The sequence below is a fragment of the Pholcus phalangioides genome, unplaced genomic scaffold, assembly GCF_987345545.1.
Source record: "Pholcus phalangioides strain wild (caught in Gottingen) unplaced genomic scaffold, Ppha-v1.0 ptg000002l_1, whole genome shotgun sequence".
In the NCBI taxonomy this organism is placed as follows: Eukaryota; Metazoa; Arthropoda; class Arachnida; order Araneae; family Pholcidae; genus Pholcus; species Pholcus phalangioides.
The window spans coordinates 15,896,976-15,922,088 of NW_028301595.1; the positions used below are offsets into that span (position 1 = coordinate 15,896,976).

The 25,113-nt window shown below is 35.2% G+C and overlaps 1 protein-coding gene across 1 annotated transcript; it reads right to left on the reverse strand.

Annotated features, from left to right (window-relative positions):
- Positions 1-6,767: 6,767 nt before the first annotated feature.
- Positions 6,768-24,184, reverse strand: LOC149089473 (serine/threonine-protein kinase PAK 1-like). Its single transcript, XM_089238892.1, has 8 exons — positions 24,110-24,184; positions 17,935-18,144; positions 17,152-17,303; positions 12,797-12,915; positions 12,005-12,182; positions 9,421-9,484; positions 9,169-9,300; positions 6,768-8,285 (listed from the first exon to the last, which is right to left on the reverse strand). Exons 2-8 carry the CDS (start codon positions 18,120-18,122, stop codon positions 7,628-7,630), a joined length of 1,491 nt encoding a protein of 496 aa, XP_089095018.1. The 5' UTR covers positions 18,123-18,144; positions 24,110-24,184; the 3' UTR covers positions 6,768-7,627.
- Positions 24,185-25,113: the final 929 nt, after the last annotated feature.

Sequence of the window (25,113 nt, forward strand, 5' to 3'; positions counted from 1 at the left end):
TCTTTTTGTGAAGAAATAAAATTCCACTTCGTTCCACTTTTTTCAGCCAAGATGATGCAGGGTATATTTGTCTTCACATGCAATTTTTCCCCAGAATTTTATTGTTAAAGTTTATGCAATAAACCCAGCTTTTCCCAGAAGCACTTTCTCCTGGAAGTCATCAAAAACGTCTGCAAGTTCGACTTTAGCCCGTTTACATGTGAAATAGAAAAAGTGGGTTTAAAACCAGCTTTGAGAATTTTCACCAATTCCTACTCTTTATTTCTTTCCTTATGAGGGAAAAAAGTTCTCAAAAGCGGGTGCTAGAACTCCCAATGCTACTAAAATACTGCACATGTAAATGAGGCTTTTAGTGCTGCCCTTCTGATGAAAGCCCCCAAAGTTCATATTCAACATATTTCTAACTCAAAACTTACACAATCCTTTGTCACAGCTTAATGCTTTGGGGCCAAAAGTAAAAATTCTACAGTGAGAAAAAGTAACACACATTTGAGGCACCAGGGTCTGAAAGGGGATAATATAACAGCCACCTCGTTGGGCATTTTGCCTGTTGTGGCGTTGTATTTGTATTGTATATAATATTATGTCTTCCAACATAGGAAGGAGCCCATCAACCACCCAATCATCGCAGACAAAATATTTATATATGTGCAACAACATCGCAACACCAACAGAAGACATCATATTCCAGCTTGGCTTTTTTTCTCTCTCTTTTCTCATTATCGGAAAGCTCTATTGCAACCCTATGTGTGGACAGAAGTTATTTTCTCCCTCCCCGTTCTTTCTATATTTCCTTTAAGTGTTTTTTTTCACCACAACTTTTTTAATTGTACATTTGAGTTACTGTTTATGACCCATGGAATGATTATATCACTTTGAGTGATATAATTAATATAATTAATCACTTTGAGTGATATAATAGTGTTTATTTCATAATTTTTTTTTTTTTGTCTTTCAGGCTTGTATGTTTTTGTGATGTCTTGTCTAGTAATAATAGCAAAGGAGGGTGAGAAAGAGAGACGAAGGAGAAGCTTACTGCACTCATCTTTCCCCCCCCCCCCTTCTATTCACAACATGAGAACGTGGACACTGGATTTTTGAGATTTATCGCGGAGACTTCAAATAAATACAATTCATCCAAATTAGTTGCTAAAAACTTGTATGTGGAAGGGGTCCCAGAAAAGTTTTTAAAAAACAACAACATTATTTAGGACCATTTTTCCTCTCCAAAAAAAAACCCCTATTCCCAGCTCTCAAGAAAACCGAGCTCTTTGAAATACCAGGCTGACTCACTCATCATCTTTGAGCAAAAGTGTGACATCAGTGTTATTGCTATTATCATGACAGTCAATCACTGTTACATATCCTTCTCTTTTTTTTTTCAAAAATTAAATGTCGCTTGGAGCGGCAACCAGTTTTTTGTTCAATGATAGAGGATGGCGAGTCTGTTTTCCTTTAGATATATATGCACCTCATTCTACCTTTATCCATTCTCTCATATTTCACTTATATCTTTGATATTCATATATCAGTATTGAGATACTGCCCGCATGCAGCACTAACAAGTGATCACTGATAATGTGCAAATACTTCTTGTTACCATCAGAGGGTGTGTAAAACTTCCTTAAAAAAGGAATTTCCTACTATTCCCCCATTTACAAAGTGTGACGTCATTTCGAAAGGGGAAAAAAACAGAGGCAAAAGACTTTTTGCCCCACAAGAAAATTCCTTAGGGAAGGAAAAACCCCGAAATTCCTTAGGGGATTGTTTTCAGAAGTAGGGATTCTTTTTAAATGAAGTAAGGACAATTAAAATTCGAGATATTTAAGAACTTTTTGGGAGGTTGAAAGATGAAGCTAAAATTCAGGAGACTTGGCAGCATTGAAATATACACGAATATGAAAAACACATAAAATTTAGGAATGATTAAATATTATATTAATACATTAATTTCATATATTATACTAATTTATTATATTAATTTTCACATAAATTATTTATGAACCCTTTGATATAACCATACCTTTACACATTAAGGACCAGATTCTTAACAAAATAAAAAATGCATTCCAGGGACGTGGGAGATATGATGACATTAGCGCCTGAGTAACATCATTGCTTATTCTGAAAATATGGTACATAAAATGGTACATTTTCACCCAGGAGAACTTCAGTGGAATGTTTCTCATAGAGAAAGTAAAAACGTGTAAACTTCTTGAACTAAGAAGATTTTATAAATATATACTTTTATAAAAATATATATTTATAAAACTTTTTCTTTCTAATCAAGCACTGAATTTACTGATAACTTCATTAGTGTGAATCACTTATTCACAAGCCTCACTTTAGTCTTACTTATCACTTGAATATTGGGTTTGGGAGAAGGACCATGCAAGAAAACTCACATTTATCTCATAAAATACTTCTTCGAAAAGTGGTTAATCTTTCTATTTGATACCATCTCAACAGTAATGAGGAGAAAAAAAAATGCATGATATTTAGCAACAAAGATCTGTGTGCAAACTTGGAGGACGATCACCATTGATCAGATGAGAAATAAACTTCCTCCATGAGAACTAATCAGTAAGATTGTATACAAAATATTCATGAAAATAAAATGCTCAGATAATTACTGTCGAACCTTGATATAACGAACTCTGATTCAACAAATTCCTAGATTTCACTAATCTATTTCTGAAATTCTGAAAAAAATAAAGATCAAACCTTTATCTAACATGTAAAGATCTTGTATAAATATATAACAAATCTGTTTGTCTCATTGTATCATGCATACCATTTTCCTCAGTACATTATCTTCAGTTTTTATTCTTGTCAGAATATCTCATTTTTGGATCTCGTTTTCTCTCAGGTTGCACATTTCATATATTTCCATTTTTATTAATTTTTTTTCATTCCAGCTATTGTACCTGCAGTTTTATTCTGGCATAATTGTGTTTTTATTGAACCCAGAGATAACTTTTGACCAAACACAGAGAGAATGTTTTGCCCAGACCGTTGTATTATTTGAAAGAGTCCTGGGGGGGGGGCCTGCAAGCTTATAAAATATAGATCGATTCTCAATGATTGTTCAACAGATTTTGGTTAAAAGAAAACTCTGTACCGATCATTGAGAATTATGCTTGGAATCATGTGACATCAAGGAGGAAAAATATTTTCTGATCAATCACTGGCATGTGCATTGTAGTTATTTTTTCCTTCCTGGTGGCGCTTTGCTAGGGTTTTATTTTTATTATTTGTCGCAATGTACTTGAGCGAGATAAGGTTTACGTGCGTAACAAGTGGGGAAGGGGTTCATTTTTATGTAAATTTCATAGTGAAATATGCATATTTAATCACAAGTTTTATTATTGTGATATTTCAGCATGATCATTCAGCGAAATTATGTTAAAGTACCTTGATTCCGGTAAAAGCGCAGAATAATTTGAATTATATTCACTTCCCCACTGCTTTCACTATCCCTATATACAGACAATTTTTGCAGTGGTGAGTTAAAATTGTTCGGTTTTCTGGAATGATATTGCTCAATTACAGATTACGATTGATTGATAAAAATTTGCACCTCATCTCATCAATTTGCTGAGCGAAAACATGACCCAGCCTATAATTTCACAAAAAAAAAATTGCTTTTTGGATAATAAAATTAATTTTTCATAAGCGTAATGCCACATTGCAAATGTTATCCAAATCTCAGTGAGTGGTTCTCCACACTCCTCCCACCGAGCAAAAACGATGTTTGCTCAAGCATCAAGCTAGTGCAAAAATTTCTCTTTTCCTTGTACAGCACAGATTATCTGTGTCTTTCAGATTATCCTTTATAATTATTAGGAGATGGTAGGCCACCCAATTTTATTTAGTTTGTATTTCTTTTTGCATACACAATTGTTCTCAGAAATAAGTTTTAATAGCAACCCCCAAAGTAAGCAGCTTTTAAAATTTCCCATTTCGACTGTGTTTATACTCCTGATCAATTTGATTTAACAATTAAAATTTCTGGTTTCTTTCGATTAGTTAAATCAAGGTTCGACTGTATTATTATTCTTGGTAAATATATATTACATACGCACAAGAATGTGTTAGGCACTTCAACACAATAAACCCTCTACAGATGAATGTTGAAAATAAAAAAAACAAATACAAAATCTGGAAATGGGGAAAAAAATCATTGCTTGAGCAAAAATGTTAAATCTGAAAGACAAGCTCTCAAGCAAAATAAATGCAGTTCTTGTTTCGAGAGCAATTATACATAATAGAAATGCACAGTTTGACCCACTTATATACAAATATACAAAATGAATTTAATGATGCTGTTTCTATTTTTCAGCATTGGTGCTGCTATTTTGATTACCATATAACAATCATAGATTTCCCCTCATAAATCACATATAGAAGTTTCTGATTGATTTCAAGAAAAAATAGGGGTAAACAAACAATCGCAATGTTTTCCCTTCCATTGCTGACATACATCTTATCATTATATCAGTAAATACACATATTATGCATAGCTACAACTAATATATTTTTTATTCCTGGAAGTTATCACACTAATTGTTATGTTGGAAAAATCCCACGATCCCTTCTTTGAAACATATTTCAGTCGCAAGTGATGTCTGGCCAAATACACCACCTGGGTGTTTCAGGTTCCAGAAACTCTCTTTACTTCATACTTTTTTTTCCCAATTTATTCCTTTGAGAAATTGTATTCTTTAAAAGAACGTTGGTGATAAGTTTGTTGGAGAATTTTATGGTAGAGTGGTTGTTATCCCTTCAAGGGAGATCAAATCTTTTTTTCACACCTTAATCCTTGACGGTGTTGCCTGAGTTTTCATTTTCAAATAGGTATTTAATGCCTAATTCAGTACTTTCATAATGGATGGTGATACTGATCCTACATTTTCCCATTTCAGAAGAGGATAAAATAGTGGCCAGCTATAAAGAGGAAGCATTGGAAATAAGTGTTTCGTACAGTTAGTAGGTCCTTGCAATTTTGTGAGTGAATTTTATACCAAATACATATATTTTTTGCAATGTATGATTCAGAAAATGAGTACTTTTTAGGTTTTTCAGGCTCAATACAGACATTTCTACTGAAGATAAATATAGTAGTTATAGCAGTCATAGTAAATATACACTGGCTTCCAAAAGTTACGTATGTGACTGCTCATATAACATAATGACACCATTTTAATCTTCTTGCCCCTCTAGATTGAACAATCAATGAGCCATGGTACCTCAGTCGTACAGTCCCTTCATGCAGAGCCTTTTGGCTCACGGTACTGTCTATAAGCAGTTACTGTCTGTTATACAGATTGTCTTTCCAAGTAATGCTGCAACCATGAATGTAACAGTTGTGGTGGTTGCTCGTCGATTCCACTTGGCAACTATAGCAATATACCAATCAGAAGGGGTGATAACCTTTTGTCTCTGGTCAACTGTTTGAAATTGTGTTTGAATGTTTTCCATAATCTGGTATATTGCTATAGTATCCAAGCAGAATTGATGAGCGACCTCCACAACTGCTACATGCCATGGTTGCATCAGTTGGTAGGACAATATCTGACAGTACTGTGTACTGAAGGCTCCACAAGAAGGGATTGTATGGCACGTACCACCCGTTTGTGCTCCACTAACCCTCCAATCCAGAAGAGCAAGATTAAAGCAGCATTGTAATGTTACAAGCCCTGTTACGTGCTTAACTTTTGGAAGACTGTGTGTAGTAGTTATTACATTTAAAACTTTTTTAAATTTATAAAATAATTATTTTCTAACCTGTATTGATAAACATTACACAGGAAAAAACTTCCCATTTCCGATGCATTTTTCTAAAATATATGACACTGTCAAGGGGTTAAATAGCACAGAGGGGAAAAATACACCTTTCTGTAAACACAAGAAAGTATTATTTCCATGTATTGGAAATCATCAAAAATTATTCAGTGGCATATTGCACTCATGATCTATTCCTGATATGAACAGTTTAATTGTTAAGATGGGGACAAAGTACCCTTCAATATAAATATAAGTGGATCTGACTGTATCTTGGAAGTATAATATAATAATAAAGAGAAAGTGAACAGGAACGATGGCCTCGAAAAGATGAGGACAAAAACAGAAAAGAACACAACAAGGGAAAACACTGTGCTTTCTTCACTAACATCTGCTGATTCATGTGTGATCACAATTCTCTGACTAGTAAGAACATGAACTTTGGAAATTTGTTTTTTCTCAAAGCAAGTTTTGAGAATAACCAGCTCTATTAAAAGCATGCAAATGACTAAATAAATGCTAATTATAGTAAAATTTATTCTTTTAGCATAAGGAAATCGTTCATGCTTCCAAATTTAAAGCATTCAATACTATTAAAAAAACTTAGTCAACAGGTTGACTGTGTATTCTTGTGCATAAAGTGAATAATTTTGTAATGAGCCCCTAGCCTGACCAATGAACTGACCAAGTACCTCCCCACAAAAAAGTTGGATGCAATTGATGGCAACTGCTGAATTGCTGTGTAAGATCATCTAAGGTTCATCATGTGCCAAGAGTCTCCATGGCTGTGCCGAGGAAAGCCAATGCTTTAAGACAGCCTTGTGAGAAAGTTGTTCACGAAAAAGCTTTGTTTCCTGGCAGACGAATGGTAGCTGGCCTTTATGTAGGTCTGGGTTCAAATCCCTGTTCAGCAGGGATATCTACAGACACAAACAAGTTCCCTGGATATGACAGATCATACAGATGTATTGGGGAATACGTGAGGATCACATTATTTTTCAAGAAAAGCATCACTCCATATAAAATGACAAGTACACCAGTTTGCGGCCCTTGGATATCTGACCAGTATACTGAATCAGTTGAGCACCCCTGCCTTTTGATCTAACACATAGTAACAACAGATATGATAGAGAAATGTTAAGATGACTTAAATGACTTAAAATGTCTTGTTAAGTGTGGGCTTAAAAAAATGGGATAAGGAAAAATATTTTTTCTCTGAAATGTGTTTAATTTTTGGAAGTCAATTCTCATATATAGCTTTTAAAATTTTTGTTGTTTTGGTGGTCCTTAGGTGGGAGGTTCGGCTCATACACAAGTATACTTGGTATATTTGGAGGTGCTTACATCTGCTAACGATAACTTAACCAGAATACAATGTATAATATGATTGAGTTTATTAAGCTAAGCGAACATTTTCATCCGACAAATAAACTAAATTTTGGGATATTTTTCCCTTTGATGAGATCAAGTTTATTTGCTAAAAAAAACCAGTCACATTATTATGATTAGTATCATAAACTTGAATATCAAGTGCTATTTAATTTTTAAAAGATAAGCGTTAGCTTATACCCTGAACCCCACCTTCATTGCATTTGCATCATCCAGAAAAATGTCTGGAAATTTATCAGGAATATGTTTCAATCAACAAAACAGTAAAAGCTATAGAAAGAGCACCAGGGTATGCAAAATCATATATTCACATAAAACTGTGTCACATATCACTGCACGATTGGTTTGTTAGATTCTCAAAACTTGCTTAGAAAGAGGTCACACACACACATATATATATATATCTTTAACGCAAGGCTATGCTTTACTTATGAAGGACAAATGTATATGGCAGTTATTTGTTTAAAACAGTTTTTGCAGCTCTTATAAGGGGAGTGATTGTAGATAAGTTTTCGGCTTTCTTGAGAAACGGGTGAGATATCAACTCATTACTTGTAGCACGTTTCTCAACATCTACTTCAAGGCATCTATCGAGAAAATCACATAAATCCGCAGACAGCTTAGCTTTCCTTATTTCTGGTTTGCCGTTGGTGGCAATGAGATACAATGCTTTCAGTGGTGTCTCATTCAAGTACGGTGGCTCTCCTTCCATCATCTCAATCACCATGATACCCAAGCTCCAGATATCGACCTTATTTCCATACTGTTTGCGAGTGACAACTTCTGGAGCCATCCAGTAAGGTGTGCCTACCATTGTCTGTCTTTTCTCATCGGCTGATATCTGAGCGCAAAAACCGAAGTCGGTTACCTTCACTGTGCCATCCATTCCGAGAAGAACGTTGTCGCTCTTGATGTCACGGTGAATTATGCCTTTAGAATGAAGAAAATTTATAGCGTTTAGAGTCTCTCTACAAACTGCAGCAATCTGTCCTTCTCTCATCACTGTTTCAGTTACGACATCAGTCAGAGCACCACCTTCTAGGTATTCCATGACAACCCATAGAGTGTTTTCCACGAGGTAGCTATCCACATAGTTCACCAGATTTGGATGCCTGGAAGAATAATGAAAATTTGAAAATGCAAATAGTGTTATTGACAATAAAAAAACATTAAACGTGAACACACATTCTGTTTTATCTTCAGTATGAAAATGGATCCGAAATGTCCCTGAATCTAACGTCCAAAAGACAAATTTTAAAACCATCATCTGGAAGTACAGATTACACAGGATAACAATGAAACAAAATGTCTGACATGAGCATATGCAATTCTGAATGACATTGACCTTCTGAACATGAATATCACCATGAAAAAGTTTTATTGACTCTTGTTTTGGAGATATTACTATGTTAACCCTGTAGTGCATACTGCCGACAATTGACAACATCCACGTTTGAGACTTTCATTATTCCAATTTTTCATTTTCATTCCAAAGACATTGATACATGGCAGTAAAACTCCTTAATTAAAAAAAGAAATGTAAATCTCCGGTGACCTGTCAAAAAAGAAAATTGTGTACTGTAGGGTCCAAATGATTCATTTGCACTTCTTTTTTTACCTTTAAGTTTGCAACCCAATTTTTTTTTCTTTCTATAGTTTGAATAACAAAGGAGGTAGTTATGTACTTGGAAAGTAATAATACTTCAATACATTTATTTTATATGAGCTTTACGTCCTCTTTAAGACACTGTATAAAGAGTACAATTCGAAATAGATCTTTTTAAATATTTTTCCCGGTTTTCAATAGGCTTAATGAATTATGGAAAAAATTATCAGCTCAAAATAAAAATCACGCACTGTAGGGTTAACAAAAAGTAAAAGAGCTTTACGAGAGGTATTTTATTCAGAAAAATGGTATTGATCGAAGGTTGTTTTGCAAAATTTTTGTTGTCTAGTGTTATCAGTTACTTATATAGTTATTATATAGATACTTACTTGTTCTCTTGCATAACAAGAATCTCTGTGATAATCAATTCTTTCTTGGGTTGTTGGGCCAGATCCATGGCCTTTATGGCAACCTTCTCTCCAGTTTTCTTATCAACTGCTGTATAAACCATACCAGATGCGCTATAAGAAAAAGAAATAGCACTCAATCGAAAAACAGGCATGTGTGACATATGTACGCTTTCATGATCAATCAAAATTTGCTATATTTTTTTACGATTTTTTTTCCTTTTCAAATCATACCCTGAACCAATTTTCTTCAAAATAGTATACTTCTTCTGTGGATCTCCATCAGTCACAATATCCTCTGAAAAAGTAGGTAAAAAATACACCTGTCAAATTTCTAATTCAATATTAATTTTCTTCAATGTGCATATCAGTTAGGAAAACAATGTGTATTTTAAACTTCAACAAATGCCTTCAGGTTATTCCCAGACAGGCCCATGCGTTAAGATGGTCCAGGTTTTACAAGCAGCTCTGCTGGATTCTGAAAGCAGTCTTATTTTTTCTCCACCATAGTTCACTTGAAAGCTTATTTCTTAATATTCTTAATAGCAATTTTTTTTTTCAGAGCTTTCTGTCATCCCCCTAACCTTTCATAGATCCCCTTTCACCTGATTTTTACATATGGTCCCTTAAAATATCCCCAGGACCACAAGGGAGGGAGGACCAGGTTGACAATCACTGTTCTAAATTATTAGCTTAGCATCACATGGACTCTCTCTCTATCTAATATCCCTCCTAGCTCATTTTTAGCAACGCTATCGATACACATCTGCTAATCTAAACATTTTAAAAACAGCGGATTGGGGGGGGGGGGGTCAGCCCCCTCCAAAGAAGGGTTCGATAAATGTTTTACAAAATGTCCTGTGAAGAAAAAATTTCAAAGACATTCTTGAAGGGCAGCATTATTTAAAAACACAGATTTGGACAAAATTGATTTTTAAAAGATCACTATTACACTGCTGGCCACCCAAATTGCAACACCAAGAAAGACAAGAGATATCGCAACAATATTTATTTTGTAGATAACATGTTGACCAAGCATCAAATGATTAAATTTACAGACTTCTGTGAAGTGTGGTTCCTGCCAAAATCAGTAGCCAGAGTAGCCACCATTGTTGGAGATCACCGCTGCCACACGCCTCGGCATTGATTCAAAGAGACTTTGGATGTGTTTTTGGGGTACAGCAGACCAAGCAGCTTCCACGCGTTGCCAAAGTTGATCTGGTGTGGCAGCTGGGGATGTAATCTGGGTCAATCGTTGAGCAACCATGGACCACATGTTTTCTATCGGCGAAAGATCCGGAGAGCGAGCTGGCCAGGGAAGCAATTCAATCTGGCAATTGACGAAGAACCTTTGGACAATGCGTGCCACGTGTGGTCGCGCATTATCCTGTTGAAATATAGCTGTGGGCAAGCCCTGAAGGTAAGGAAGGACAACTGGCTCCAACACCTCGGAGATGTAGCGCTGGCTTTTTAAAGTACCGGCAATGTGTACTAGAGGAGTGCGAGAGTGATATCCAATACCGCCCCATACCATAATACCCAGTGCAGGACCAGTGTGGTGGTGCATAACGCAGCTGTTCAGCATCCTCTCTCCACGGTGTCTCCAGACTCGAATCCGACCATCGTGGTGTTGCAGACAGAAGCGTGAATCGTCAGTAAAGACAATTTCATTCCATTGTGCCGTCCACATCCTTCTTTCATCGCACCATTGGCGGCGGAGACGTCTGTGGTTCTGCGTCAAGGGTAGACGAAGCAATGGACGTCTTGCGGACAGACCACTCTGCTGTAAATGGCGTCGCATGGTACGCGCAGACACTGGATGATGCGGTACAGACTGAATGTGCTGTGCTATGGTTCGTGATGTGGCTGAGCGATCCGTCACTGCCATACGCACAATACGCCTGTCATCACGTGAAGTGGTGCACTGAGGTGGATGTGATCGAACACGTCGGTCCGTCGTACCCTCCTGCATCCAACGATCACATATCCGCATTACAGTTGTTTGGTTTCATCCAACATGACTACCGATTTCCCTAAAAGATAATCCACAATCTCGGTAGGCCACTATCCTTCCTCCGTCGAACTCGGATACTTGATCAAAAGATGATCGCTGTTTTCTACGAGGCATAATTGATCGTTTTTTTGAAAAAAACACAATTGCTGTACTTCAAATCGTCAAAATCGCCAAGCCTTAAATAGCGCTTTGAAGTGGCGCCACAGGCGCGCGTGATGTGCGTCTGCGCTGAAATTCTAATCATTTGCATATCTCACCTCCGCTAATGCATGTTGTAAATTTCATATTATTTGCATGCTTCCTTCAGGGTGTTGCATTTACGGTGGCCAGCAGTGTAATTTTCTTTTTCTCCCCAACTCACAACAGACATATTTTCGTTCAGTGGACTACTTGTGCTCAAAGGGAAATTTTCATCAGCAAATTCTCTACAATGATACATCGCAGTTTATTGGTTATCTCACAGTTCAAACTGCATTTCTATTCCAAAAGTCAATCAAGCACCACTTTCGATAAAGTAGAAAAAAAAAATTGTTTTTCGCCTAAACAACAAAGAAATTAGTGCAATGGAAAATAATCCCAATATAGAAGTAAAACAAGATTTTACTTTCTCTGCATGAATGCTGATACAGAAAGAAAATGCTGCCAAAAAGAGACTAAATATAAGCAGTTTCAGAATTTTAAAAATGTCATTAGGTGGAGAAACGTAGAAATCCCTTTCAGCTGGCAAGGTCATAAAAAATGACATTCAAAATAATAGACCAAAAAATTTGACTGTAAGGAAAATGTAGTTTACTCAAAACATACTGAGGCTTTCCATGACTTCAGCATCAGTCAATTTCGGTTTCGTAGATTCCTTTTGTCTCATGACCGGAACATATGTTGCATGAGATGTAACTTCAGAGCTATTGTTATCATTGCAGGAATTAGAAAACAAGTTGACCTCTTTCAGCTTTTTCAAATTGGCATTGACCTCATCGTCTATCTAAAATGTTGAAAATAAAAAACAGTAATTAATTTTTAATACCTTTGGCATTTTTTGAAAAAGAAAATTTTGATTAAGTAATTTTGTTTGAAAGCGTAACATGCACAGAAAGCAGTAGAATAAGGTCTTAGTCCAGGGGTTTTTAACCTATGGGTAGTGACTTAAACTTTGGTCACAAGGACTTTCCAGATGGGTCATACAACTCCACTAACAGCCATGTCTTGAATTATGGGTCATGACCCAAAAATGATTCCTAGAGCCTTTGGAGATTTCATACAAATCCACTTACAACCAAGGATTTTCAAGTTATTAGTCATGACCCAAACTTGATTCACAGTGGCATCCTAGATGAGTCGTACAAATCCACTTATAGTCCTGTTATAAATGCAGTTATTGCATCACTGATTTCATTAATTTCAAAAAATAGTCCCATGGGTCCCGAAGCTGATCTTGTTGTTGATTTTGGGTCTCAACTGGAAAAGGTTAAGAACCGAACCACTGTCTTAGTCCCACATCCTATGGGTGGAATATATTTTGTAACACCGCACAATCCAAATAGCTGCAGAGAATAAAAGTCACTAAGACTCAATATGTTTGAAATATATTATACTTACTTCTTTCATCTTTTCAGTGAGCGTAGGAGCACTAGAAGACCTTTCCATGTGTTGTCCAGGTACAGACACATTATTGGACTCTGGAGTTGCCAGACGATTAGACGAACCCTCAATATTTTCTGGGAAAAAAGAGAAGTGCACATGAAATAATCAAGCAAAATTTTTCAAAAATATAATTAAGAGAGGTGTGCACTGGTTCTGAATTGGAACTGATTCAAACAGTAAATAAAATTTGACAAATAGAACTTATTCAGTGATAACTTGGTTTGTGATGCATATAAAAAATGTTTGTTAATACATACATACGCTAACCTAACACAGCAATGTTATGAGCTTAAATTTCATGCCAAGAATATCAGAATTGATGTCACTTGAGCCAGATTAATTTAGATCTGCCTCAAAATCACTTTCTAGATATACTCTCAAAAAAAGTTTTGAGCAAATTTCATGTAAAATGAAAGATTGAGCTAATACAGAATACATCAAAAAATAAAGAAGCCTTGACTTAAATGTTTTTCAGTGCAGAAGTTCTTTCAGCACAAGACTCTTGCAGGGCTCCCACTCAAAAAAAAAAGAGAAAAAGTGGGAAAACGCAGGACTAAAAAGTAAGATGGGGTAGGGTAACCCCCTTAGACAACATAATCATAGCATAATAGAAAAAAATTCCTAAAAAAAAATTTTTTTTGCAAAAAAAATAATTAAATAATTAAAAAAAAAAAATTTTAATAATCTTTTTTTCCCAACACTATTTCAGTCAAGAGAAAACAAAATGACAAATGGCTTGGTTACAAAACCAATTTTTGGCCAAAACAGTGCACTAGCAACCATAGATAATTCTTTGCTGTCTCTCCTCATATATATTACATTCTTTTTTGGAGGTTTCCAAAGTGAAGAGCTTGTCAACTCTCTTCGACAAGGCACAGCAAATTTCGAAGATGTAAGTTTTTTAAGAATGACGCACCTTCGAGAACACTTTCAAAAGTACAATGCAAAATGTGTAAATTACAAGATCCGACGTAAATAAGGCAAAGTGAACCAGATAGTTTTACTGTGTTGTTCATCATTTTTTAAATTTTACTGTTTTGTTCACATTTTACTGTCAAATGCCAGTGTAATCATTTTTGACAAATGAAGCGCTTCCATTTCTAGCTCTTTGCTGAGCATTGTAAATATTGTTTATGCCTCTTCATGCCTTAAAAATACAGAAGACAGCTGAATGCTATTGGGTAGCATCAGAATCACCAAACCTAGAATAGGCCTATATATGCAACTGCTTTGAAATGCAAACTGTTGTTTCACCTATACAGAAAATGTACACCATAATTTTGAATGATGAAAGTTACTGTCCAAGACCATGAAGTAATAAATACAAATTATTTTTCCATCCAGACAGAAGTTTTTAATGACTACTATACGCGTTGAACCCTCAAACTAAGCAAATGAAAAATTTATCAATCAAATGGTCCACATACACCCTCTCCCCCTCCAAATTACCTTAAAAATTATACAATTTCTGCTTTGGCAGAATCATTAATTGCATTTTCCAACATTTGTAATATTTGGCAATATATCAATAATTTCCTGCTCAATTAAAATCAATTACACAAATTTTGTCGATAGGATTTGGTAGGAAAAGTAGGACAAAAACTAGAAAGTAGGACAAAAACTAGAAAGTAGGACAAAACCGAGAAAGTAGGGCAAAACCGAGAAAGTAGGACATTTCACCAAAAAGTAGGAAAAGTAGGACGAGTGGGAGCCCTGCTCTTGGCATCAAACTGAATGTTCTGGGCATTCTAGATTACATTTTTCCATCTGCATGAACATGAGACAAAGAAATAAGCTGACAACATTCTATATGGGAACACTACAACCCAACTGAGATACATAGAGCGAAATAAAAAGATATTTTTATATTTAGATATTTTTATCTTCAGTTTTTTTTATCTTCCTGTAAATTCTTCTTTATCCAATTGTGAAGCTGTTGACAGTTTGTCTTTTTTTTTTTACAGCGCTTCTTAATCTATATATATAAAATTGATTTTCTGTCTGTCTGTGTGTGTGTATGTTCTCTATACAAATCTACAATTTTAGATCGATCGTCGCCAAATTTTGCATATATACCAAATGAGACCCGACTTGAACGATAGGCTACTTTAAAATTTCGTCAGCCCAGGGCAAATGCCCCAAATGGGTAAAAAACTGTCCGGCAATAATGGTTTTTGGGCCTCAACAATCACTTTCCGAACGTTTACTTTGGTTACCATGGTTCCCTAGCAATGCGTTTCAGACGTGTATATGCCTTTACAACGGTTTGTCACTTCTTTAATCCTGTTAGTATATGTATAATAGTTTATGCCTTTATAATGGTTTGCCACATTTTCAATATACTCTCAGTAATGAGGATTTTTGAATGGACGTCATAATCATCATCAGCATCGCTTTGAGAGTCAGGAAAAGGGTGATCCTCATAGAAATCAGTGCTAAAATTGTCGATTTTACTGTAGAAATGCAGAAATTAGTGGGATTTTCCGCCCCATCAATAATTTTAAAAATTGTATTGAATTCTCGATTTTTGAAATATTCAGTTCGCTTAGAGATATACGAAGCCCAGGAGATTAAATATGAAGTAATTAGCCAAACCTATACTTTTGAGTTGGATATTCGAGCAATATCATTGATTTCATTTATATCTTCTCAAGCATAAAAATTAATGTCTCCATATTGTCTCTTTTGATATTTATTTGCATAAATTCATGTTAGGATAATTAGGACAGCATAAATTCATTAGGATATTTTAAAATTAGTTATGAGCCCGTGAAAAGTGCATCGAAAAAATTCCACAGCTTTAACTAAGGATTTTTGGAAGCTGGAACAGACAGATGGATAACTTGAAGTTCAGGGGGGGGGGGGATCGAAATATCTAGCGCCCCTTAAAAAAAGAAAAATATATATTCATTTCTGTGTAAATCTATATTTGTTTATTTCATGAATCGCGCAGGTCGCCATATTGGTTAACTTGGACACGGTTTGTATGTCCCTCAAGAAAAAGAGAGGGAGATATCACGTGATCCAAAAAAGCCTCATTGAAGAAAACCCGGGCAGCGCCGGGTATTATAGCTAGTGTTTAATAAAACTCAAAATTTTTGACCATACCTGAAACAAATTACATGATTTTCCATAGAAACCTGTGAGAAATCATGTTTCAGCTAACAAAGGTTTTGACTTATGAATGTGATTGTGGAATAAATAATCTTTGTCAGCCCAGGTATCACTGTATTTGTGTTGATTAATGACTGAAAAAGGATTAGGTACCAAATTTTCATTAAGGACAAAAAAAGGGATACAAAACCAGATTTTTCAAACTATCAAGTTTTAATTACAAAAACAAGCCAGTGTTTTAGGAAATGGATAGGTGTGCATAGACAGTATTGCATTGACTTACAATTTTAATTTTGCTCCTGAAGTTAGTTGCATATACTGAAAATCTCATACCTAAAATCAAATTTCTTATATAAAAATACACAGAGATCCTATTCATTTGTTTCACAATCTTAAACTATTAATATTCATACAAAATAATTAATAAGTAATTATATTATGGTGAATTAAAATCTATGCAGAATATAAGAGGTAGGTATTGCTTGAGAGAGATATACAGTGCAGTCAGACATTATTGTAGTGTTTGAATTGTTTAAAGCATCTGAGGCTTTGAATGTTAAATGAAATTATGCTATTTTCTCAGTCTGTAATACATCAGGAAAGAGATTTTCTGGTCATTATGCAGATACAAAATATAGGAAGAAAAGTTAGCCGGGTCCTGAAGGACACAGCTCACCTTTGCATCAGCATAACAACCAGAAAAATCATTTTCCCAATGCATTATGAGCCAAGAAAATAACACCAGCTCTCTATACTCTTGCAACCTACGGCAGTCTTTGCTGTACTTAGAGGAAGCTGATGTCCCTACTCAGTGTAACATGCAACACATTATTGTGTGATTTTTTATAGATTTATGAAATCTTTCACAAATAGCATTTGTTTGCTGAGAATAAGCTTTTGTAATACTTGTGGTATTCTCTGTTATAAAGAAAGGTTTTTATCTCTGGTGTATTAGGTAGCACACTTATTTGGTATGCAAGAGGACTTTGGCCTGATCATGGAAGAGACTACTAACTTCTCTTCCTAAGGTGTGTAGGCATAACAATCTATTGGCATAACAACCAGAAAAGCCTTTTTCTAATTAAATGACGTAGTTTTGTAGCAAAATATTTGCTAGCAAGGTGATTTTCATCAAATATTTTTTGTTCATAATTTAAAAAAGTAAATGTTGCACGTTAAGAGATTTAAATACAAACCTGAAATTGATTCTTCAATTTCTTTAGATTCCTCATCGACAGTATTGGCAGTTGCAATAAATTTGACATCCCCAGGCTTCTTCTTGATAGAATGCACATAATATTTCAAAGCTTGCAGTACAGCTGTAGGATTTTGGCTTTGTTCAATTTTGCTGTATTGGAAGAAAGTCAGAAAAAAAGAAAAATTGTCAGTATAAAATGATGTGCTACCAAACCAATAATAGGATGGCCATAACACAAAACTTAACATCCAGCCAATCCGGGGCTTAACTAATTGACTTTTTTACCAGGACATGGTAGAAACCTTGGTAAACACCACTGTAAAAAACTTGTTTTTTTACAGTGGTGTTACAAGTACAAAAAAACTTGTTTCATTTCCATATAACTTAGGCCTATCAATAGAAAAAAAGATGGATCCAGCCACTCCATAGAGCTGGATAATATGGAAAAATTTGTTGGCCCCCATAAAATATGGGACAATTCTATAAACACTCAAAACAAAATATTTTGCATTGTTCTATAACGAGCCCTCAGCTGAGTAAAAATATTCTTTGGTAAAAATTCCCATCTAGTAATAGTGTCTTCTACACTTTTCTTAAAATTCTTCCACACTGTTCCGCAGTGTCACTGATCGTTCTGCGACGTAAGTCACAGATTTAGGCATATTCTGCTTAAGGGGTACAAACCTACACCATAAGTTGCCCTTCCTGACACATCGCCCTGTATCTGCACCTAGTATCAACATTAATGAACTCTTAATGGTTGAATCACTATCATACTCACCTTATATTCGCTTGTTGTAGAAGTCTAAGCCAGGGGTCTGGAAGCCCTTTGATTTCACCAGTGCATTCATTTATCTCTACATGAACATTGTGCTTGACAGAGAAGGGAATGCCAATTTCCGAAGGAACCTGACAAGAGTCTTTCTTTCCAGACTTTTTCCCTGATCTCAGTTTCGTGAATACATTCATGTTTTCACCCACACACAAGTACCTGTAATCAAACAAGAAAATGTCTGAATTGGATATATGTGTGTGAGTAGTTCGCACACATTTTTCTACAAATATTTGTTTGCAGAACACAGAAGAGCCTTGTTAAAACAAATCTACTTATCATAAAATTCTGCTAAATGCAAGAAAGAAAAATCAACTGAATTGCAATATAATGTTAAATGACATGCTAAAAGCAAAAGGACTTTTAATTTCAGTGGTAAAAAAAAAATATGATATCTTTGATAGGTCGATTTCATTCTTTGACACTGAATATGCGTTAATGTTTAATAAATCAACATGTACTTTTCCTTCGAAAATGATTGTGGAGGGAGACAGTCATGGAAGAAATTGTTTCCATCATTTTCTATGGGTAAGTTTAGGCCCATTTACATAGGAAAAGTGATTAAGTAGTTAACTAAATTTTAAGACATCGTCAAGTACTTTACAATGTATGAAAACATAAAGGCTCATTTACACAAGTTTAGTTGGTAAGTGACTAAGTAGGTAAGTAGAGAATAGAGTTCAGTCTATTTTTTTTATTCAGTAGGCACTACGTGCACGCACCAGTGGAAGTTGCCTCATATTATTCAATAAGCATTCTTCGTTACTTGATTACTTACGTTAAGACAGATTTTTGAGCACTTGAATTAAAATTTAGTTAACTACTTAATGCATGAAAACAGGAATTTAGATTTGATACATGAGTGTTTTGTATTATGAGCATGTTCACGGAGTAAATTATGCTTGTAAACAGAAGTTCCAACGCATTTAGGATTGATAAAGATCAGGTATCACAAAATGAAGAGTGAAACTACCATCATCGATAAGGTTTCTTAACAAAAACATGTAGTAGGCTACCTATTTAAATGGTAGACTTTTCACATATGAGAAACATGGACCCCCCACAAGGTTGGCGATGACAGGGCTGGAACAATTGTAATTTTTTTTTATTTTTTCATGCTATGAATTCACTTAAGAAGTGCCAGCGAAAAGTCTGGCTTGGACACTCGCCAAAGATCTAACCTTGGGATCCCTGCTCCAGGATGCGAGGACCATGATGAGAGAGGTCTTCTAGTGAAAATAATTGTTAGAGAGTAAATTTCACCAAAAAAAAAGAAAAAAAAATTCAGGAGAAATTTTGCATTTATTTGCAAAATAATAATAATAATATAATAAAATAAATTCAAATCGAAAAGTTTGCAAAATAAAAAAAAAAAAATTGCATTTGTTCACACGCACAAAAACAATTTTCAAATAATAATAATAATATAATAATAACGTGATCCACACGTATTCCCAAGGGATCAGCATGATCCGTCCAGGGAATTTGTTAGTGTTAGTAAACATCCATGCCCGAACCGGGATTCGAATTCAGACCTGCACAGTAAGAAGCTCGTTCCCTAACCACTCGACTGCCAGGTGGCTAAATCAACAATAAAAAAATAAGGTATTTCGGAGCATCTTTATAATAATAAATTTGTGTTCAAAGATGATGTAGGTGTTGTTGAGGCTGTTGATGGACAGAATAGTCTACCTATATGCTTGTGAGCTCAATTTATTGCATTGGAAGTTGTGTTTAGAGTCAATTTATTTAAACTGGCCTCTGTTGCTGCTGTCTTCAGCTCTTCACCAATTGCACCATTCTCATCTGTCAATTTTTTTTCCCCATAAAAATTCTTGAAACTGGCACTCAAGAGCAGATTTTAAGCAGGATTGGCAGGTTTTTGATGTATGACAGTTTTTCACGGTTTAAACAGTCATGTCAAAAGCCTCAAATAGTGAATTTCATTGTATAAATTCCTATTGAAAACAAATACATGGATTGCATGTAATGTTTAAAATTGTAATATTATACAGCATAATCCTGTTTTAGTGAATACTATTACAGTGAAAAAAATCTCGTTTTAGTGAACACTTCTAATCCTCCAGATAAGTTTACATAGGAACAATGCAGAAACCTGGAATTCCTTTATAATGAAATTTCATTATAACAAAGTGATTTCTCCAATCTCTTAGAGTTCGTTACAATGGGATTTGGCTGTATTAGTAATAAATACTTAATATCATCATTAAATAATTTTCTACTCTCTTCAGAATAATTTTAGGCAATATTATTGGCATTATAATCTACAGCTCTATTTTTCAAACAGATAATATGTGTGTAGAATGTTTTTATAATATATACAATGTTAATTTCTGTTATTATTAAATCGTGGAAAATTTCACATACTCAAAACAATATTCTTACTGGAAATAATGGAAATAACATTCCAACCAATTATAAATTAAAGGACTAAGCACATGTAAAATGATATGGCTCTGAATAGGGCAACATAACAAAATTAGCAAGTGCTCGTCGTCAGTGATGATTGGATATGAAAGCTGATAAAACTATTTTTTTATTTTTTTCCCATAATTTCTTATCCTTAGTGAAATAATTTCTAATGGTATGTTTTCGTTTTTGCAATTGATGCTGCATCTCAACTTGTGAAACTGGCAATGCTTTACAGCTAGTGAGTCTTGCCACTTCAATCAAGGGAGTATTTTCAAACTTTGGATTTGTACTGAGATATATTGTGAGTTTTTATCAAAAATTATATTAACGTTATGTTCAACTCCTTTGCGTTAAAGAGGACAATCTTGCTCAACAACACAGAGATCGAAGAAGTAGAAAGCTATGTACACCTGGGACAAGAAATTACCATGGACAACAGAATCATTAATGAAATAAACAAAAAAATCAGGATCGGATGGAGCACTTTTGGCAAAAACTAATTCTGAAAAGCCACATGTCACTATGCCTGAAAAGAAAAATATTTAACCAGAATGTGCTAACAGCGCACTGACTTATGGAACTGAAACATGGATACTCACAAGGAAGATGATACAAAGGCTATAGACAACACGAAAGAGCATGAAAAGATGTATGCTAGGTATCACAAGAAGAGACAGAACACGAATCACTTGAATCAGGAACTACACAAAGGTATATGATATCATGGAAAGAATAAAACGTTGAAAATGAAAATGGGCTGGACATATTTCAAGAAGACAGGACAACAGATAGACCACAAGTATTCTGGGTTGGTACCCCCGTGGTGTTAAACGTTCGAGAAGGCATCCCCACACAAGATGGATCGACGAGATCAAAAAAGTGACTGGAGTCCACTTGATTGCTAAAGCATCAGACAGAGTAAAATGGAAAAATTTAGAGGAGACCTACATTCAGCAGGGGATTGAAAACGGATGGCGATGCTGATATTGTGAGTGTGAATTAAATGAGTAAAATTACTTATGCTCTTATGGGTGCTAAGCATTAATTTAATTTTGCCATGGAATACAATTTTCTGCAGATCAAAAAATTTAGAATACCAAAATTAATATTTTGCACTTAATTATATATAATAAATTAATATTTCAAACTATAGTCTGCATAAAAAATGTTTATGGTTGTTCAACATATCTACTCGACAAAGGAAAAATATTTTAACACATTGATTATGGGTTTTTCAGTTTTAACGGTTTAAACCTGTTTTTGACACTTGTCACATCAAAAACACAACCCTGATTTCAAGTTTACCAAATTGCTCAAAAAAAGTGACACGAAGGGGTATTGTTGGATCCTTCGAAATTACTGATTAGTTCCAAAATTTTCCTACAAAACTAGAAAATGAAAGTGAGCTGAAACTCGTATTTTAAGAGCTGGAATTTCATTGTCAAAACTTTCTTTCAAGAAACTTATGCTTGAGTTATTGTCTTCATATGAATTTAGAAAAGCAACAATATGTTTCATATAAACGCTCAGATAAATGACAGCTTTGAACCATGAATCACATCTAGTTACTACAGGCCTGTCAGGAAGAGTTTTGCTGGCATTTTTTGACACTTTTTCCTTTACGGTAGCTTAAATGCACACTTTTCATTTTTCTCAAGTGAAAAAAAAGTTATCTTTCTCTTGGCCACAACAGAGTCCCCCTCTTTGAACTCTTTGATGAATATGTCACCCACAAGATTCACTTTATGTGCCCTAAATGTAGTCACCAAGAAGTGGTTTTAAAATAAGTTGAATCAGGTAGTCATGTAACTCGAGGAGTCTGATACTAGCCCCTTTACTTGAAAGTACTCAATTTCTTATTCTTTTAAGATGCCAATTACAGCCTAGAAGCATATGGAGGAATAGGGACGCCAAAGTGCAAAGTATCAAGATTTCTCGGAAAAACAGTAGCAATTCTAATTTTTTCATTTAATCATTGAAATTCACAAATTTTGCATTTATGAAGTAAATGAAAAATTTAATCTCTAGTAATGGGCTACTAAAGAATAGCTATGGTATAACCCCCTTTTATCTTTGGCAATTATTTCTCTTGCCTGTTGATGCTTTTCTTCCTAGCCAGTTATTTTTTTCTGTATTTTTTTTTTTTGTGCTATTATTGGTATTTCCTTTGCAATCGTTTTTCTTATACTTCTATTTTTATGTTTTTTTGCATGCTAGCTGTTATACTCAGTGCCGTAACTAGCAATTCCTGTGCCAGAATTTGCTTTACGTCCATTCTTGGGCCCAGAATAACCCATTTAGGTCCACCCTTCCAAGTGGGCCCTATGTTGTTACACCTGCCTAGTTATGGCATTGGTTATACGTGGAGCCCTGCGAACAATTGTATTCTTATTCTTTGCCCTCACCATTACATTATTATAAAAAAGTCCTATTTCTAATTTTTAAAAATAGAGTCACTCATTTGTTACTTATAATCTGGAGATTTTATTCCGGAATCATGTTTTTCTTCATAACCTGTTGTTCATTATGTAATACCATTGCTTAATTTTCAATCTTCATGTATCTGGTTTAGAATATTTTATTTTCAATTTTTATCATTTATTTAGTCTAAGGTTGTTTTTATTGTGATTTCTTTTGTGTATATATTTTTTTAATATGGTGACTTTTAGACCCAATTTGAGCTTTATAAAACATTATATTTTAGGGGAGGAATAACTATGTTGGTGATGTATCACTGTTTTGACGCAGTTGAAAACTTGGCGACATAAAAGTATACCATAAATTGGGACTTAACCGCTGCAGTATAATCTTTTCCTGATAGTTTTTCTTCTTTGGCAATGGAAACGTCCCAAAGCATGACTCGTTTCTATCCAATGAGCATTCATTACTCCCTTGGAGACAGATTTTAGAGCGCTCCACGATATAAATTTAGTTAATTACTTAGCACGTGTAAACAGGCCTTTATATTCTGGACGTTATTTACACAAGTGTTTCGGATTACAGGCACGTTCATGGGACGAATTATGCTCGTAAACTGAAGTTCCAGTGTATTTAGGATTGCTAAGGATGGAATTGTTTCAAGGAAAAACAGCAAAGCATCGCCAAAGAATGAAACCTCTATTCTGAATGTGATTTTCCTAAAACTTTATGAGGTACCTATTTAAATGGTAGACCTTTCTCCATGGCTTCCACATCCTGGAGCAGGGCATGTAGACTGATTTTTGATGGGCCTCCCTGGCCAGACTTTTCATGGGTTCTTCTATAGTGAATTTATAGTGTAAAAAAAAAAGGTGGTTGTTGTCATTGGGACCCAGAGGAGGAGTCCTGTTAGCCCCACCCTCTCACATATGAGAAAGCTCTTGGAAGTAATGCTTTTACTATCAGAGACTAAATACTATGGCTCCAAATTGAATGATTTCACATTGAATATAATTACCATTTTGACAAGTTAAACACAAAATGGCTTTTGTTTTACGTATGAGAGGCTCCAAATCGCGAGTAATAAAATTAAATAGTACAAATTGCTTATATGTATAATCAGTAAAGGGATCACAGTACTGATAGGTACATTAATGCTTGTCAATTGATCGCAAAAAATTAGAGAATGGTTTCATGACAAATATATGCTGTAAAGAAAGAGGAAAAAATTTATTACATATATATTGAAACATATATAATATACTTCACTCACGATTTATGATGATAAATAAATGTGTTAAAATCCCTAAAAAATTTTTAACCACTGACACATTTCCTGTTGCCAAACAGGACATCTGGTTTTTCCAAACTTATTCATTTTCATTCATCATGACCATATATAACCCGTAATTATGCGGGCCATTCCTGTATTTTGAGGATGGGAACATCGAGAAGAAATATAAGCTCTCCTCTTTATTTCTCCTCTAAAGCCGGGTTTTCCTAGGAATAGGTTTCTTGCGCCGCGTGAACTGAATTAGACCATTTTGCGCCGGCAGGAACGTGTTACATAATTACGCTACGCGTTTTTGTTGTCCTTGGGTGGCGCATCAGATCAAGACGACTATATTATAGTGTATGGCCTTGGCATCAGTTACTCTGTCGTCTGCATGCTCCGGTTTGAAGGGAAGGGAAAGAAAACACATGAGTGAAGAGAATATCGGCAAAACCGCGGCGCACGACGCATTTGACTCCTCCAGAAGCAGTCGGCCAATCACGCCCGACGTAAAGCGCCTGTCGTGAGGCGTATTGCGCTCTGTAGGAAAACAGTCATGCTGTTTTTCTTACTGGTGAGTGAACGGCGTGTCGCGCTGGGCGAATCACGTTGCGCGCGGCGCAGGAAACCTGCTCCTAGGAAAACCCGGCTTTAGGATGGGAACCATTCAAGTATTACGTAAGCAGATTTTCAGCCATTTTTTACCCCCTCCTGTCAGCAAAATTTCGTCAGCAGCTTAGAATATTTCATATCTTCAAAAAGGGTGGTTGATGACGTAACCAATCTTCAACCCCCCCCCCCTCCGCTTTTGTCATCAAAAGTCAGCAAATCCGAACCCCCCCCCCCCTTCGATGCTGACGTCTGAATGACCCCATGGAGGTAATCCAAGATGCAGAAGAATCTCGCTAATGTCAAATAAAAATGACGCGAAAGGTAAGAATAATCGCTAATTATTTCTAAAGTTTCGAAAAAGAAAAAATCACGAAATGTTCAAAACAGATCAT